Source organism: Rutidosis leptorrhynchoides, chromosome 5, assembly GCF_046630445.1.
Source record: "Rutidosis leptorrhynchoides isolate AG116_Rl617_1_P2 chromosome 5, CSIRO_AGI_Rlap_v1, whole genome shotgun sequence".
Lineage (NCBI taxonomy): Eukaryota > Viridiplantae > Streptophyta > Magnoliopsida > Asterales > Asteraceae > Rutidosis > Rutidosis leptorrhynchoides.
The window spans coordinates 71,111,818-71,131,910 of record NC_092337.1 but is presented as its reverse complement, the minus strand read 5'-3'; the positions used below and the strand labels follow the sequence as shown (position 1 = coordinate 71,131,910).

The 20,093-nt window shown below is 33.7% G+C and overlaps 1 protein-coding gene across 1 annotated transcript; it reads left to right on the top strand.

The window, feature by feature from the left end:
* Window positions 1-356: 356 nt before the first annotated feature.
* On the top strand, window positions 357-2,590 carry LOC139850343 (uncharacterized). The gene is made up of 2 exons (XM_071839927.1): window positions 357-468; window positions 1,500-2,590. Exon 2 carries the CDS (start codon window positions 1,503-1,505, stop codon window positions 2,457-2,459), a length of 957 nt encoding a protein of 318 aa, XP_071696028.1. The 5' UTR covers window positions 357-468; window positions 1,500-1,502; the 3' UTR covers window positions 2,460-2,590.
* Window positions 2,591-20,093: the final 17,503 nt, after the last annotated feature.

The window sequence follows — 20,093 nt, the reverse complement described above, 5'->3', positions numbered from 1 at the left end:
GAGAGTTCAGACTTCAGACCACTACCATGTAAATTACAAACACAGACTTCAGACTTCAGACTTTAGCACACGTAGTAATTCAATTAAAATTTGTTGAAGCTCAAATACAAAACTCTCGTATATTTATCATCTTATCTGCTAAGTATTCTCCTACACTTCTTTAAATAAAGCCCTATATTTTGTGTCATAGACTCTTATCGAGTTGCTTAAGAGCGTTTGTAAACTACGCATCAATACCTGTACAATTCGTTAATTTCTCGATTGGTGATATTGGACAGGATTAACCGACTTGATCCGTCAGCCTATCGGGCTAATGACACGCTTCTTTTATGAAACAAACTACGAGTATTTATATACTAGCCCTAAAATCACGGGTCACATTTACCTCCATATCAAACATTCCGTTTCTTTCTCTCGGTGCTCCAGATCATCGTCTTCAATATTCATCCCAAAATATCCAAATTTCAGGTTATATCCTCATTTACGTTCTAATTTAGCAGTTATTATCTGTGAACCGTGAAATGTTATAAATTACAGCGTAAATTTTGATATATTTGGGGGTTTTGTGTTACGGTCATGTATAATTTATACATGTTTTGAATATGAATGTTGAAGGAATTGCGGATGATGATTGTCTATGATCAATCACATAAAAACTCTATGTATCCGTGATCATTCATGTTCAGCTGAATTGATCGTATTTATGCTAGTTCACTTAATTTGAGTTCCGTTTTGACAATGTCCATAACATACTAGAGTTAAAAGCTTTTTCAGAATGTATTGAGAATCTGCATTAAGGTTTTGTAATCTAATCTGTACTTAGTAAAATTTGGGGAATTTGATCATCATAACATTTTGATACCTAAATTAGGATCGGTGGACTGTTGGCACGTAATATTCCATCCTTGATTCGGATCTTTTGAAGTTCACATTAGGTTTATAGCATATTAGTAGTTTTATTGCCTATCTGTAGTTTTGCTGAGGTTATCTCCATAAGTATGTGCATGTACCATTAATATTATTGAAAGTGGCTGGACATTGTTGGTGCTGAATGTGTGTATTGTCTCATAAGTGAATGAAAAGGTAAGGAGAGAAGGATATTAATGGATAGGAATACTTCTCTACTTATACGAATTGAATCGTACTTTTATTGATAGGAATACTTCTCTATTTATAGATAGAGATACAATGCTTAGAGTACCAACGGATACTAATTAACAGAAAGAAAAATACTCGAACAACTGATTACGTCTTCTAAGGAAGTTTATTCAATGTTTACTAAATAACCGTGTAGTATTTTGCAGTGTAGTCTGGTATTCGTTTGGATTTAGCATTTTCGTTTGATTTTTATGTTATTCTATACTGTAGTATTTTATGATCAACATAATCAAGAGAGGTTACCTGTGTGATATTATGTAGTGATTTGTGTCATATATATGAAACTGTAGCTGAATATTTCTGCTAATGGAGGTTAATTCAGATTTTTTGTTATCTGATAGGTGATGGCTGGAGATGATATCCATTTTGTTAAGCGAATTGAACGACTTAAGAAAGATATAGGAACAGTTGAGGATGAAAATCAGACTTTGGTTAGGGAATTACAACCGTTGGTGGCAGGTAACGTTACAAAGGGTAAGTTGGTACAAAAATTGGAGGCTGAGTATAATGCAGTAAGGGAAGAAAACAGCGCGTTAAAAACAAAAAAAGCAGAGTTGACTTCTGAGATTAAACGTCTGTTACAGGAGAGGAATGAATGTGAAGCCGATGTTAGAAAGTTGAGCAGAGAGAAGGATGATCTAATAGCTAGAAAAGAAAGTGTTAATGGAATGTACACTCACGTAAAGGGTCTGGTAGCAAAGGTGAAAACCGAAAGAAAACAGACCGAAGAAAGGCATCGCAGTATTCTTCAAGGGCTGAAAAACAAATATCAGAGAAAAGTAAGGGCGCTGAGGCAGCAAATGGATATCGAGAAAACAGTAGGCCAACAAGCCTTGGATGCTACAGCTGATGAAGTGAACAGATGGAAGAAGTTGGTAGATAAACAACAAAAAGAAATGAGCATCATTATATCGAAAGAACGGGAAAGAAAAGTGGATTTGAAGAGAAATCGTGATGTAATGTTCGATGCTCATCAGAAGTTTGAATCACCTAAGAAGAAAGTTGACGAGTCTGGGTTGGTAGTTGAAAATCAAGAACATGATGAGGAATTGAAGAGAGATGAGTTTGAATCACCTAAGAAGAAAATTGATGAGTCTGGGATGGTGTTTGAAAATCAAGAGAAGCCAATGCTTAGTGATGTTGAGGAAGATCAAGAGAAGCCAATGCTTATTGATGCTGAGGAAATTATAAAAGTCCAGAAAGAACACAGCAGTGAGCTTGAGTTGCTGAGGAAAGAACTTGAGGAAGTGAAGGAACAAGTTGCAACAGTAAAATCAAGATTAGTCTTCAAAGGTGAATAAATTTTTTTAGCATGCTGGATGTATAAAACACATTTTGAATGTTGTGACTTAGACGTATGGCTTTTATGGGCAGTTGGGTTAACATTTTCTTTAGCTTTCAGTTTTCTGATATACATTACACTCGTTAAAACGTTGCCACGTGTTTGTTTAAAGGATTATCAAGTCTTTTAGACCAGCTTAGAAATATAATCTTTTACTCCGTTTCTCTTAAATGATGCTCATATATATTTGTTCATAATATTTTACTCCACATCTCTCAAGTAATGCTTGTTTGTATTGTTTCATTGTTGAATAATTCATGTACGTCAGTCCGTGGTTAGAAAATCACAGCTAGAAAATCGCGAAACCTGCTGAAAACCTGCAGAAATCGGTTGAATTAGGCGTGAACGACTATGACGATAAAACTATTTAGGTAATGGCCCTACTACATGTGTTCTGTAACTTAACTTAGGTAGCCATATTATGTAAGTATACAACAAATAGCTTTGATTTCCTAATAAGGATATCTGATTTGTAAATTTGATTTCATGTTGTGCTACACTAAAACCTTCACTGTTAATCAAGCTTACACTAACCGAGCCAGTGAGGATAAATTCTTCATCATCACCACAACACACCAACGCATCCTAATCTGTATGTATGCATGTAAGCAGTGTTGTAAATCTCCTTATTTCTCCCCGAGATCTCCCCGGGATCTCGTTTTCGGAAGTCAACCGAGACGAGATGTCCATCTCCCGAGATTTTTCAGTCAACGGGGTCAAAATCGGCCAAACTCACAATTTATCGGATTTTCTCGGTCATTTTTAGGATTTTCTCATAAAATCTACTAATTTCTCGAATTTTCTCACTCATTTGTTGGATTTTTTTGTAGAATCTTGTAAAAGTATAAATAAATATACAAAAATTTATGGATATATTTATATTTATATTAAAAAACTGAAAAGTCAACGTAAGTCAACATCCGAGATCTCCCCAAGAAATTTCCGAGATGCCAAGATCTCCCCAAAAATTTACAAACGAGATCTCCCCGAGATCCGAGTTCTCCAACCTTGCATGTAAGTATGTATATAGTGGCGTGGAGTCGAATTTTTTTTAAAAAGCTTTCATATTTAATGTAAATGTTTTTCATACATTCCCTTCCATGAAATTACAATCTTTTAGGTCATGGGTTTTTTGAGTTGTGGGCAAAATATGGAGGTTTTTGGTGACAAAGTTAAATGTTATACCTGAAAATTTCAAAACCACTTGGGACAAAATATATAAAAAAAAATCGAAATTTTTGTGTCTAAAAATTTTAAATTCACTAGAACAAGTGCCTCTATGTAGTTTCACCCGTGTATGTATACATTTGAGACTAAATAGATAAATATATGACTAAATGAAAGAGTAATGAAAAAAGGATTAAAATATGAAAAGAGATATAACGAAATTTTTTAACATTCATTGTTTAAATGAGATAAATTACACAGATAGTCTTTGTGGTTTGCTCAAAAATACATGAATTGTTCAAACTTAATTTTTTTTTAACATTTTTAGCCCAGAAGTATGCATTTGCGTTCACGAATAGTCCAACCATCTGACGTATGTTAATTCTCTCCGTTAACTTAGGCATGTGCCAGACATATGAGGGTATTTTTGTCATTTTACTCAGGTTTAGACTATATGTGCATAAATCTCTCACATGACCAACCAAATAATTTTCTCTTATCCATATATTATGTTCTTATGTTCTGGCCCCTCTAAGTTTTCATAAAGTGTATTTAAATGTATTTAGTTGCATAAACATCAGTAACTAATTAATATTCTTTTGGCAAAAAATACATCTATATATAACACGAAGAAACTTTTATACCACTGCGCTTCTAGCCGAGTGGTATCCTCATTCCTTGTGTTTGGGGCTGATGTTGAGGTCATGAGTTCGAGTCCCGCTCAACTCATCTTCTTAATTAATCTGCTTGAAATATGGAGTTTTAGATTGACCTCGAGGAGGGGTTTTGTCCCGGATTCATTCATGATTCAAACCGGTCCCCCATGCGATATCGATTTCCTCCCGAAAGCAAGTGCGTGTGTGACAAATGATCGCGAAGGTGGTTAATACCCTTCTAGGTGATGCCAACAACTTGTCTTTCAAAAAAAAAAAAAAAAAAAAAAAACACTTTTATTAAGTAATCATTTTTAAGAAAATCCTACATGGGAAATCTCTAACCGTTAGTTTAATCCATCCATTAATTAAATAATTTGATTAACTAATATTAGGATCCATTAATTAAATAATTTGATTAACTAATATTAGGAGGAGATGTGTAATCTTAATATGTACAAAATACATTATTACTAATTTAATACCCGCGAATTCGCGAGCTTATATATGAAATTTCATGTAAATACCCGCGAATTTGCGAATTTATGTATGAAAATTTGATGTAATGAAACTTATATTCTTACATATAAAATATTTGTCACATATAAATATAACCTCAATGCGAAATTTAAAATTTAACTTGTGAATAAAATTTAGATGGCGTAAACAGTTATATATATATATATATATATATATATATATATATATATATATATATATATATATATATATATATATTTTTTTTTTTTTTATCTAAACACATCCATCTAAAACTATATGAATTCATTAATATTAAAGTGTAGTTTATCCTTATGCTCCAACGGTAGTGTGTTTTGATATTTGTTGCAATGGATACGACTGCAAATCATTAAGTTGTGTTTATGCTCTTGATTTAGCCAATGTTGTATTGAATAAAGTGTCGAGGAAGTAGATCAACAACAAAAGCATGACTCAAAAAATGAATATCTTTCATGGGAGACTTGGCCAATTGTTAAATATCATTCTTTTCTAAAGCGTTGTAAGACCTGAACTTCGACCACTTGTTTTGTTTTCAAGAATCGTAAAAACTCAAACTTGAACTTTGACCTCAAGTAAAACCTACAAGCAATGACATGAGTTACTTAAATGTATACAAATCAAACTACGATGGAAAGAAATTGAACATATAAATAGTTGTCGATTAGAAATCGATATGAATTGTTCAATCGATGATACTTTGTTAAATAGAAATCGATATGAACCCCTTAATCAAGTACATTTTTCATATGAAGCGATTAAATAAACATAGACTACAAGGTATACTACATAACAAAGTGCTTAAATAAATATTAAGTCGATTCAAGATTATTACTCTAGAAATTCTAAGCATTTACAAACATGTGACTATGAGTTGTGTATTAGACTACTGACGGAAACTTTGTAATGTATTTCTGCACTCTATATTCAAAGGAGTATATTTATAACATAAATTCATTATATAGGCTACACATATTCAAAAAGGATTCTATATGTCTCACAAAACAATAAGAATAATAAGAATAGCAACTTTGATGAGAATAGCAACTTTGATGACATGCACATCAATTTAATTGACGTGGCAACTTACCTTAATTGGCATGACCAATATGCATGTATCCAACGGGTAAGAAAATTTCCTCCCATTCTATTCAAATGATTTATAAGTGGTGCTTTGGAGTTGCAAGCTCATCACTTCCATGAGTAGTAGTAACTTCAGTGTGCAGTGTGCACAGCTGCAAGAGGGCAATTAACAAATTAAAACATGCTGAGAACCATAAATCAATACAAAGCTATCATGAAGAAGAGAAACTAAAAAATGTTGAATACAACCTTATATTATCCTCGGGTGGAGGGAAAGAACAAACAGCCAAATCCTACATGTCTGTGGGTGTTTATTTGCTTTGTGTAACATTGTTAAGGCTTTAATTATGGACATACAATAATTGGAGACACTGATTTAGAGGTGGGAATTTCAACCCATTAACTTAGGAATGACATGATTCTAGTTATATATTTATAATGGGTCAAAGGGGATACACAAAGGATTTAGGGGATACACAAAGGATTTAGGTTAAGTAAAAAACGGGTAGTTGAATTTGTTGAAAGGCATTCTAAAATGTGTTTTAATACATACAGTCTTCTAAGTCGCTTTAAAAAAATAAGTATTAATTAATATTGGAATAATATAGTTATATGATGATAAGAGCATGTTAGAAATCTTTTCCAACATGTTTTTGGGTCAACACAGCCTGTTTCAACCAACGCTTGAATCTTTTTTTATTCATTTACCCTGCCTATCACCTATATTTGGAATGTTAAAAGATTTAAGATGACATCATACTTACTTTTCCATATTCGGGACAAAATCATGTAGGTTCCTCATTTGTTGACCACTTTCGGCCCGTCTTACCTGCAAATTTCAAAATCAAACCTTTTTTAATCGGATTCTATGACACAACTAAAATCCTCCAAAGGTCCGTTGGATGGTATGAACTGTAATTTACCGCCAAATCTCTCTCTCTCGACAATCCTCCAATATACAACACTATCATCTTCATCCTCTTCATTTTCTTTATTTTTACAATCCAAATAAACCAACAAATCATCACTTAGTTTTATCTCACTACCCTCCAAAACATACTTGAAATCAACAAAACTCAACCAACCCATATGCCATTTCTTGACTAAATCACCACTTGACCCATCATAAATTTGTTTACTATTTATATGCAATCCATGAATAATATATTGAACAAATTCCTAAAAAGATGTTTACTGAAAGGACCCATCCTAATCTATCCGGACGAAGTCCATATCGATTACAAATGAATCATAATAGTTGATTACATCGCGAGGTACTTGACCTCTATATGATACATTTTACAAACATTGCATTCGTTTTTAAAAGACAAACTCTCATTACATCAAAAGTTGACGGCATGCATACCATTTCATAATATATCTAACTATAATTCACTTAAATAATCTTGATGAACTCAACGACTCGAATGCAACGTCTTTTGAAATATGTCATGAATGACTCCAAGTAATATCCCTAAGATGAGCAAATGTACAGTGAAAGATTTCTTTCATACCTGAGAATAAACATGCTTTAAAGTGTCAACCAAAAGGTTGGTGAGTTCATTAGTTTATCATAAATAATCATTTCCATCATTTTAATAGACCACAAGATTTCATATTTTCATAAACATCATTCTCATATCAGGCATTTCGCAAACTGCATAGAGATAAAAATCATTCATATGGATTGAACACCTGGTAACCGACGTTAACTTAATGCATAGAATATCCCCAAAACAGAACCTCTCGTCTGTATAATAATCTCGAAGTACTAAAGCATTCGTACCCCGAATGGGACTTGTCAAGGTCCATAGATCTATCTTTAGGATTCGCGTCAATCAGGGGCCATTTCCCTAAATTCTTAGGTTACCAGACTTGAAGGGCGATATTCGGTTTAATAATCCAACCATATAATGTAGTTTTTGATCACTTGTGTCTATTTCGTAAGACATTTATAAAAGCAGTGCATGTATTCTCAGCCCAAAAATATATATTGCAAAAGGAATTAAAAAGGGAGCAAATGAAACTCGCGATACTGTATTTTGTAGTAAAAATACATATGACGGCACTGAACAATGCAGGGTTGGCCTCGGATTCACGAACCTATATCATTTGTATATTTATTAATATACTTAATTGTAATCGAACAAATATATATATGTATTTATTATTAGTGATATAATTTTTATGTTAATAACCTATATATGTCATTATATATATATATATATATATATATATATATATATATATATATATATATATATATATATATATATATATATATATATATACCGAATTCATATATATAAAATATTTATATAAATTCTTCAGAAGAATGAGTTAATACTTCATAACTCGTTGATGCAATATACGCGTTATTGATGATGTCCACGGTGATTCTTGAACTGGTGGAGCTTGTGATGTTAAAGTTGCTGACGATTCTAACGATGTTGACAGCACTGACTGTGTTGGTGAGGCTAAGGGTACTGCTGATGCTGTTGGTAAAACAAGTCTAGCTTGTACCTTACACATCATTCTTGTCGGGGTTTCTACTCTTCCTTTTATCATTTCTGTCCACTCATCTGATTTATGGTTAAGGAAGAAATAAGTAATCTCTATGTCTTTAGAGATTACATAATCACCATAGAATGTTTCTCCAATGAAGTTATGAATCAATACTTCATCGTTTGTTGTTGTTGGTACTTCTTGGTATCTATGGTACGTGTGACGTTGATATCCGAGGTACGGATGGTGATATTGAGGCGTGTGATGCGGATGTGATTGTTGGTGGTGGTAATGATCCTGTTGATGTTGATGATGGTGATAACGTTGATGCTGGTGATGCTGCTGGTGCTTAGGGTATTGAGGCTTGCGATGTTGATGTTATTGACGGTACTGGTTATGCTGCTGATGGTGTTTGTAACCTTCGTACCGTATTCTCCAAAGCCATTACCCGAGTGCGAAGCTCGTTAACTTCTTCTATTACACCGGGGTGATTGTCGGTTCGGACGAGCGGATAAATAAAATCTAGAATTTGATGTAGTATATAATCGTGACGAGATACTCTGGAAATGAGAGAGAAAATGGTTTCTCGAACAGGTTCGCCGGTAAGTGCTTCAGGTTCATCGTAAAGAGGGCAATTTGGTGGATGGAAGGGATCACCTTCTTCTTGTCTCCAATGATTGAGGAGGCTACGAACCCATCCCCAATCCATCCAAAATAGATGATGACTGATTAGTTGATCCATTCCGGTCACACTGCTTTCGGAGCTTGAGTGGTATTCCATATCGGAATCCGAGGGACTTCAACTAGTGACGAGTTCCATTTCGTATGATTGAATAAAGGATTTTTCGATATGAAATGATTTTCCGGCTATCGGGTGCTATTCTAATTATATAGAATATCCACATATATAGAACAAAAGATCTCCTAGATTACGGAGGGATTTACGGAATATGTCAGACAAAGTTTACAGTAACAGATACGCGTATATATGAATTAGCAAATACGCTAAGAAATAAATTTTGTCTATACACCATTCATGCAATGAATGCAGTAAGACGCGTTTAGACTTAAGATGATAAGCAGGTGATTTCCTACATATGATAAATAGATGATTTTGGACACAAAATGATAAGCAAAATTTTGACATGCAGACACGGTCGAAGTCCAGACTCACTAATGCAACCTAACGACTTATCAGTTAGACACACTAATGCAGACCTGGTTCGCTAAGACCACCGCTCTGATACCACATGAAAAGACCCGACCCAATCCATAGGGACAAATACAATAACATATGATTACATCGCGAGACATTTGACCTCTATATGATACGTTTTATAAACATTGCATTCTTTTGAAAAGATATACCGTAAATGAATATTTAAAATTCAATGTTTTCGACATTTGATGATTTCTACATATAGACAATCACCGTAAATAATAGTTTACAAGAATACTTCCGTTGACAATGCAGTCAAAATAAATACACGGTGATGATTTTGTGAATGCAATGCTTCCTCGAATAAAACATGAATGACTCCATGCACATGGTTTCTCTAACATATATTCAAACAGCGGAAGACTTCTAGGAACCTGAGAATAAACATGCTTTAAACGTCAACATAAAGTTGGTGAGATATAGGTTTAATGCTAGCAGCGTTATAAATATAGACCACAAGATTTCATATACATAAACGTTTTAATAAAAATATTCTAAGTGGTTGAGCACTTGATAACCATACTTAACATTTAATCAACGTCGCATATTCCCTTTATTATGAAATCTCACTACACTGTACCAAGTGTAGTCACCGAAACGAAGTACTGTGCAACCGTTGAATACTGGTCGTCCAGTCCGGTTGGGGTTGTCAGGCCCGATAGATCTATCAACAGGATTCGCGTTTACAATACCACATGTAAATAGTAGTTACCAAGCTACAGGGAAGTATGCCAGTGGTACAACTCAACGTAGAATATATTTTTTTATCACTTGTGTCCATAACGTAAATCATAAAATGCATGTATTCTCATCCCGAAATATTTAGAGTTTAAAAGTGGGACTATATACTCACTTTTGCCTTGAAGGTATTTAACTCGACTTGGTTTCCGATAGATATCATGAACCTAACCATATATATATAATATATCAACATATTTTCTTTTCAAGTAATCGTTACATATATATATATATATATATATATATATATATATATATATATATATATATATATATATATATATATATATATACACTTATAATACTTTTAATATTTTCTTAGTCCGTAGTTAGCAGTCCGATGTTAGTGGTCCATAATTAGTTGCTCAATAAAATAAATAAAGACCCCATCGTATTCGTATTGATCAGAATTAATCTCGACCCATGGTACCATGTTGTCAAATAACGTGTTGCTCACATAAAGTACCGTGTTGTCAAATGACGTGTTGCGTACAATCATGAGGTCTTATGATTAATCTTCTCGTGTTGTTTACGGGTGGTCCTGAAATATATAAAATCAAATCATAAGTAATTATATATAAAATATCATATTAATTAGAAAAGATATGATTAATTTACTTTATCTCCAAATATTTTCGTAGCTAAACTAGCTTCGGATACCCAATCTTGTTTTAGTCGTAGTTTCTTCATTACAACTCCGTTTTTGTTGGTTCAACTTGCCACTTCCTTGGATCGAGTCAAATTTTAAGAATATGAACTGAGAATACCTTAGTTTGTATTCGAAATCACAGGTTATAGGTCAAACTTTGGTAAAACTTATGAAAGTGATCATTTTCCATCATAAAAACAACATTTAATGATAATTTTTCTAAAAATACTTACACTTTGAGTTAAACCATGAAATTTTTATGTGTTAACATATTCATAAGAAATATAATTTTTTCAGAACATGAACTTCCAATTCAAAGTTCAAGATGGTTTTTAATTATCCAACCCAAAACAGCCCCCGGTTGCACTCCGACGACGTAGATTTAGTTTTTAAGGTGTTCTTTGTAAAACCGAGTTATATCTTGTTAAGTTAGCATATCATTATGATATATTACAGGTCTTGAAGTGTTTTAAAAGTTAAGTTAGAAGGATCTATTTAGTTTGCAAACAAGTTTGAAATCATTCAAACTATGTTCTTGTTGTTAAAATTTTACAACATAAAATAAGATAGCTATATAGTTATGAACCGAACAAGATTATGAACAAGGTTACTACCTCAAGTTACTTGGACAAAGTTATTGTAAGAGTTAAGAAAAAATCTTGGAATCAAAGAGTGGTGGAGTTAGATCAAAAGGTTGGAAGTATACTTCTTCAAATGGGTGGTTATTTTGATATGTTCTTGAAAGAGTTTTCTTATGGTGTTTAAGGCTTGTAATTGAAGCTAAATGATGGGGAAAATGCTTGGAGATGATCAAGTATGAAGTTAGGAGTATTTTGAGAGAGAAATGAGGGTGTAGGTATGAGAAAATGGAGTGAAGAAATGGTGTTCATTCATAAAAACGTTTTTAGTTTATAAAGAAAGAAAAGGATTCCTAATTTTGTTTTCTTACTAATAATTCATACTACTTGACAAATCCTTGTTACCTCATATCTAGGGCAGTAATTGTAGTGACCTGAACTTTTCCATGTTTATATATATTAATTGAGATTGATATTTACATGATTAAATGTTTCCAACATGTTAAGCAATCAAACTTGTTAAGACTTGATTAATTGAAATATGTTTCATATAGACAATTGACCACCCAAGTTGACCGGTGATTCACGAACGTTAAAACTTGTAAAAACTATATGATGACATATATATGGATATATATATAGTTAACATGATACTATGATAAGTAAACATATCATTAAGTATATTAACAATGAACTACATATGTAAAAACAAGACTACTAACTTAATGATTTTTAAACGAGACATATATGTAACGATTATTGTTGTAAAGACATTTAATGTATATATATCATATTAAGAGATATTCATACATGATAATATCATGATAATATAATAATTTAAAATCTCATTTGATATTATAAACATTGGGTTAACAACATTTAACAAGATCGTTAACCTAAAGGTTTCAAAACAACACTTACATGTAACGACTAACGATCACTTAACGACTCAGTTAAAATGTATATACATGTAGTGTTTTAATATGTATTTATACACTTTTGAAAGAATTCAATACACTTATCAAAATACTTCTACTTAACAAAAATGCTTACAATTACATTCTCGTTCAGTTTCATCAACAATTCTACTCGTATGCACCCGTATTCGTACTCGTACAATACACAGCTTTTAAATGTATGTACTATTGGTATATACACTCCAATGATCAGATCTTAGCAGCCAATGTGAGTCACCTAACACATGTGGGAACCATTATTTGGCAACTAGCATGAAATATCTCATAAAATTACAAAAATATGAGTAATCATTCATGACTTATTTACATGAAAACAAAATTACATATCCTTTATATCTAATCCATACACCAACGACCAAAAACACCTACAAACACTTTCATTCTTCAATTTTCTTCATCTAATTGATCTCTCTCAAGTTCTATCTTCAAGTTCTAAGTGTTCTTCATATATTCTACAAGTTCTAGTTACATAAAATCAAGAATACTTTCAAGTTTGCTAGCTCACTTCCAATCTTGTAAGGTGATCATCCAACCTCAAGAAATCTTTGTTTCTTACAGTAGGTTATCATTCTAATACAAGGTAATAATCATATTCAAACTTTGGTTCAATTTCTATAACTATAACAATCTTATTTCAAGTGATGATCTTACTTGAACTTGTTTTCGTGTCATGATTCTGCTTCAAGATCTTCGAGCCATCCAAGGATCCGTTGAAGCTAGATCCATTTTTCTCTTTTCCAGTAGGTTTATCCAAGGAACTTAAGGTAGTAATGATGTTCATAACATCATTTGATTCATACATATAAAGCTATCTTATTCGAAGGTTTAAACTTGTAATCACTAGAACATAGTTTAGTTAATTCTAAACTTGTTCGCAAACAAAAGTTAATCCTTCTAACTTGACTTTTAAAATCAACTAAACACATGTTATATATCTATATGATATGCTAACTTAATGATTTAAAACCTGGAGACACGAAAAACACCGTAAAACCGGATTTATGCCGTCGTAGTAACACCGCGGGCTGTTTTGGGTTAGTTAATTAAAAACTATGATAAACTTTGATTTAAAAGTTGTTATTCTGATAAAATGATTTTTATTATGAACATGAAACTATATCCAAAAATTATGGTTAAACTCAAAGTGAAAATATGTTTTCTAAAATGGTCATCTAGACGTCGTTCTTTCGACTGAAATGACTACCTTTACAAAAATGACTTGTAACTTATTTTTACGACTATAAACCTATACTTTTTCTGTTTAGATTCATAAAATAGAGTTCAATATGAAACCATAGCAATTTGATTCACTCAAAACGGATTTAAAATGAAGAAGTTATGGGTAAAACAAGATTGGATAATTTTTCTCATTTTAGCTACGTGAAAATTGGTAACAAATCTATTCCAACCATAACTTAATCAACTTGTATTGTATATTATGTAATCTTGAGTTACCATAGACACGTATACAATGTTTTGACCTATCATGTCGACACATCTATATATATTTCGGAACAACCATAGACACTCTATATGTGAATGTTGGAGTTAGCTATACAAGGTTGAGGTTGATTCCAAAATATATATAGTTTGAGTTGTGATCAATACTGAGATACGTATACAATGGGTCGTGGATTGATTCAAGATAATATTTATCGATATATTTCTGTACATCTAATTGTGGACAACTAGTTGTAGGTTACTAACGAGGACAGCTGACTTAATAAACTTAAAACATCAAAATATATTAAAAGTGTTGTAAATATATTTTGAACATACTTTGATATATATGTATATATTGTTATAGGTTCGTGAATCAACCAGTGGCCAAGTCTTACTTCCCGACGAAGTAAAAATCTGTGAAAGTGAGTTATAGTCTCACTTTTAAAATCTAATATTTTTGGGATGAGAATACATGCAAGTTTTAGAAATGATTTACAAAATAGACACAAGTACGTGAAACTACATTCTATGGTTGAATTATCGAAATTGAATATGCCCCTTTTTATTAAGTCTGGTAATCTAAGAATTAGGGAACAGACACCCTAATTGACGCGAATCCTAAAGATAGATCTATTGGGCCTAACAAACCCCATCCAAAGTACCGGATGCTTTAGTACTTTGAAATTTATATCATATCCGAAGGGTGTCCCGGAATGATGGGGATATTCTTGTATATGCATCTTGTTAATGTCGGTTACCAGGTGTTCACCATATGAATGATTTTTATCTCTATGTATGGGATGTGTATTGAAATATGAAATCTTGTGGTCTATTATTATGATTTGATATATATAGGTTAAACCTATAACTCACCAACATTTTTGTTGACGTTTTAAGCATGTTTATTCTCAGGTGATTATTAAGAGCTTCCGCTGTCGCATACTTAAATAAGGACGAGATTTGGAGTCCATGCTTGTATGATATTGTGTAAAAACTGCATTCAAGAAACTTATTTTGTTGTAACATATTTGTATTGTAAACCATTATGTAATGGTCGTGTGTAAACAGGATATTTTAGATTATTATTATTTGATAATCTACGTAAATCTTTTTAAAACCTTTATCTATAAAATAAAGGTTATGGTTTGTTTTAAAAATGAATGCAGTCTTTGAAAAATGTCTCATATAGAGGTCAAAATCTCGCAACGAAATCAATTAATATGGAACGTTTTTAATCAATAAGAACGGGACATTTCAGTTGGTATCAGAGCGTTGGTCTTAGAGAACCAGAATTTTGCATTAGTGTGTCTTATCGAGTTTGTTAGGATGCATTAGTGAGTCTGGACTTCGACCGTGTTTACTTGAAAAATGATTGCTTAACAAATTTTGTTGGAAACTATATATTTTTAACATGTGAATATTATGTGATATATTAATCTCTTAACGCGTTTGATATTATGTGATAGATGTCTACCTCTAGAACAAGTCCCATTGACTCACCTAATAATAATGAAGAGTCAAATGTAAATTGGAATGATTCGTGGACTGATTCACAAGTTCCCGAAGAGGAACCGGAAGAAGAGTCGGAACCTGAAGAAGAATCGGAACCGGAAGAAGAATCGGAACCGGATGAAGAAATAGAATCGGTGGGGGAAATAATAAAACGGTTAAGTAAAAGAAAATCCTCAACCAACCAACCAAGGTTAATTATGGTCAATGATGTTTCCGCCAAGGAAGCAAAATATTGGGAGGATTACCAATTCTCCGATGAATCGGATTCCGACGAGAATTCCGATGATGTTATAGAAATTACCCCAACTGAATTTAAAAAGGCAAAAGAAAATAATAAGGGAAAGGGCATAAAAATTGAGACATCTAATTCCAACCCCGATGAATTTTATATGTATCGTCAACCCCCGAAGTCCTTAAGTTGTAACAATGACCCGGGAACCTCTAAACCACCAGGTTTTTCTAAACCAATGTGGAAAACGACGGTTCGTATTAGGGGAACATCATATATCCCTAGAAACTTGGCAAAACGAACCAAAACTGAAGAAGAAGAAACAAGCGAGTCGGAATAAGATAGTTGTATTCGTGTGGTGTAATATATGTAATATAGTGTGCTTATGCTTTATGATATATGTAAAAATTGCTTGTATTAATAAGTATTTTTTTTATGAATCTAACTCTTGTCTATTTTACAGTATAAAAACACAAAATGGATAGACAACCGAATATTTTAAGAGACCTACCCGGAGACATGATTGATGAAATCTTGTCTAGAGTCGGTCAGAATTCTTCGGCACAACTATTTAAGGCGAGATCAGTTTGTAAGACATTCGAAGAACGTTCCAAGAATGCCTTGGTTTATAAAAGGCTTTCGTTCGAAAGATGGGGGATATCACATTGGGAAATCCATAAGTTACGATGTGTTTACTTTGACGCATATATTGCGGGGAACCCAAATGCTATTTTACGCAATGGGTTAAGAAATTATTTTGACTCAATATATCCGAATATTGGACTTCGTGATTTAGAAAAAGCGGCTAACATGCAACATAAAGAAGCATGTTATGCTTACGGATTAGTAATGTTCGCTTTTCACCAAAGTGAGAACAAGAACATCGGGCTACAACTATTAAACAAAACGTTCCCACAAGTGACGGAGTCGGTAATTGGGGTAAGAAATGAGGTTTTTAGATTGTTACGGGACTGTTGGACATTACGTAACCCTCGTCCCTTTGACGACGTTACAACACGATGTCTTATCAATGGCCATAACGGTTATGTTCCACAAGACCAAGGATGGGAAGTAATCCTAGTAAAACCAGAATGCATGACTTGTTTCTGGACGTATGAATTACGTGTCTTTATTGCCTTTGCTGAACGACTTGTGTACTAGCTAGAATTATCTTCACAACCATCTTGTATCAAATTTATTGTGTGCTATATTTCATGCTATATGTAAAATAAGCGGTATTGTAAGTTTGTAAAATATTGTGTAAAAGTTTGAACGCGAAATATTATTATAATCAGTTTTTCATATAGAATTGTAGTAGTTGAATTGTATATTAGTTACTAAGTATGAACTTAACGGGTAGGTACCACCCGAATTTAAACTTATAAAACGCTAATATGAAGAAAAAGCTTTTATAAATGAGTTCATATTATGCTACAAAATACTATTAACTACTCTTAATATTCTGTATGATTAACTTGTTCCATTTGACTATTTTGAAGGAAATGGCACCGACTACTCGACACACCGTGAATATGAATGAAGAGAAATTCCGTACTTTTCTAGCTTCAAACATAGCCGCAGTACAGGCTGCGCTACATACCAACAATAACCTTGGATCTAGCAGTACAGGAAATCGTGTAGGATGCACCTACAAAGAATTCACTGCCTGCAAACCTTTGGAATTTGATGGAACCGAAGGACCGATCGGATTGAAACGGTGGACCGAGAAGGTCGAATCGGTGTTTACCATAAGTAAGTGTACTGAAGAGGACAAAGTGAAGTACGCTACGCATACCTTCACAGGTTCTGCGTTAACATGGTGGAATACCTATCTAGAGCAAGTGAGACAAGACGATGCGTACGCACTACCGTGGTCAGCATTCAAGCACTTGATGAACGAGAAATACCGTCCCAGAACCGAGGTCAATAAGCTCAAGACAGAACTTAGAGGGTTACGAACCCAAGGATTTGATATTACCACGTACGAAAGATGATTCACAGAATTGTGCCTATTGTGTCTGGGAGCATTCGAAGATGAGGAAGAGAAGATCGACGCATTTGTGAAAGGATTACCGGAAAGAATCCAAGAAGATATAAGTTCACACGAGCCCGCCTCCATACAACAGGCATGTAGAATGGCTCACAAACTAGTGAACCAGATTGAAGAAAGAATTAAAGAACAGACTGCTGAAGAGGCCAATGTGAAGCAAGTCAAAAGAAAGTGGGAGGAAAACGGTGATAAGAATCACCAATACAACAACAGCAATTACAACAATAATCACAACAATTATCCCAACAATCGCAACATCAATCGCAACTACAACAAACGGCCCAACAACAACAACAACAACAACAACAACAACAACAACAACAACAACAACAACAACAACAGCAACTACAACAATCATCCCAACAACAATAATAACTGCAACAACAACTGTAGCGACCCCGACAAATCGTCAAGTGACGGCGTCGACTACGTAGGTCCCATTACCTGGTCATAAGTCTTTAAAACAGACGTTTGACCCAAAATATGTCGCATCCATTCAAGTGTAAAGATTGTTTCAAAGTTTACAAAGATAATTGACCACAAGTTAAGTTACAACGTTATAAGTACAAATGAAAACTATGCGAAACAGTTTAAATAAGTTCAAAAGATGCTCCAAAGTGCATGTATACTCGACATCCAAGCAAGTATCAAAAGAGTGCGGAAGCATGTATCACTAAGCATTCATAACCTGAGAAAACATAGAAGAATCTGTCAACGAAAACGTTGGTGAAATCATAGGTTTAGTAAGTATTAAACGTTGTTTTTGAACCACAAGATTTTGTATTTCCATAACGTAGATTATCCAAATCATTTGCATTCCAAAAGTGTTGTTATACGCGAGCACTCAATTATCAAAACTTAACCAACGTTACCCCATCACACAGTGCTAGAACCCGCACTAAAACACAGAAATATATTTCATCCGCATAACGGTAGCGAACCGTCCGAATGAGGGTTTGTTAAACCCGTATGGCCACACAATATAAGTTCTCGCTTACACCCTGCAAGTGTAACTAATGATAATCGAATTGAGGCATTTTTGTTCTAACTCGCACGTGGAATGTTTGTTTTCACACTTGTGTTCAAAACATAAAAGTAAGTAGTACAAGATGTAACTAAGTATATGTTTTCTCAGCCCACGATTTAAAAGTATAAAAGTTGTTGAAAAGGTGGGACTATGATCTCACCTTGAGCGCAAGAGTTAATAAAGTACTTCAACGAGTAAACGCGTGCAAAGACAAGGCTAGTCTTGACCTAAACATATAGGTTATATCAATAACGGTAAACACAAACGGTCAAAGATGTTCAATTAGTCCTATGGCTCGTTACGACTCGATTACGTAGCATGTGAATCAATTAGTCAAGTTTCATGCACGATACAAGTAACTAAGCATGTTAGAACGATCGTATAATTGTTTGGTTAAGTTTGACTAAAAGTCAAACTTGGTCAAAGTCAAGGTCAACGGGGTCGGGTCGGGTATCCGACAATTTTCTCATGATGAGAAATCATTTATGAGCAGAATGGCCAAGTTTCATGTTAATCGGAGTTACGGTTAAGCCGGAAACATTTTGTGAAAGGAAAAATAAAAACAAAAAATGAGCTGGGCATATGCGCGGCGCGCTATGGGTTGCGCGGCGCGCACCCAAGTGTAAATCCTGGTCAGAACTTAACCACGAAGGCAAACATCTGGGATTTCTAATTCTGCGCGGCGCGCGGGTATATGCGCGGCGCGCAATACCTGGGAAACATGCAGTTTGCAGAAAAATGGTCCAAGTCACGAACCAAAACTCAAATTAACATATTTTATGAACCGAAAACATCCAAAATGCATACTATATATCGTTGGAAAGGTAATTTGACAAGGAAAACAACTAAACGCATTTCATCAATCAAACTTCCACTTACAATAACCAAAAACCGCAATTAAACATTCATAATCAAAGTTCAAGTTCCAAAAACGCATTTTATGATTCGGGTAACCAATTTACATGTATGTTATGCCGTTTCGAAGGTAATCAAAGACACATTGCAACAAAACACTTAACAACAATATCTCATAGCATTTGACGCATCAAAAGTTCATGTAAAGCTCATCAAACCCTAATCCAAGTTCACAAAATCATTAATCATGTTCTTGGAGTTTCCTTAATCAACCTATACATCAAAACGAAGCTAATGATACTAGTAACACTTTTAAAACATGCACTTTAACAATCTAACAACATTTGATCATCCAAAATCAAGGATTTAGCAAGTAATTTTCATATTGAACT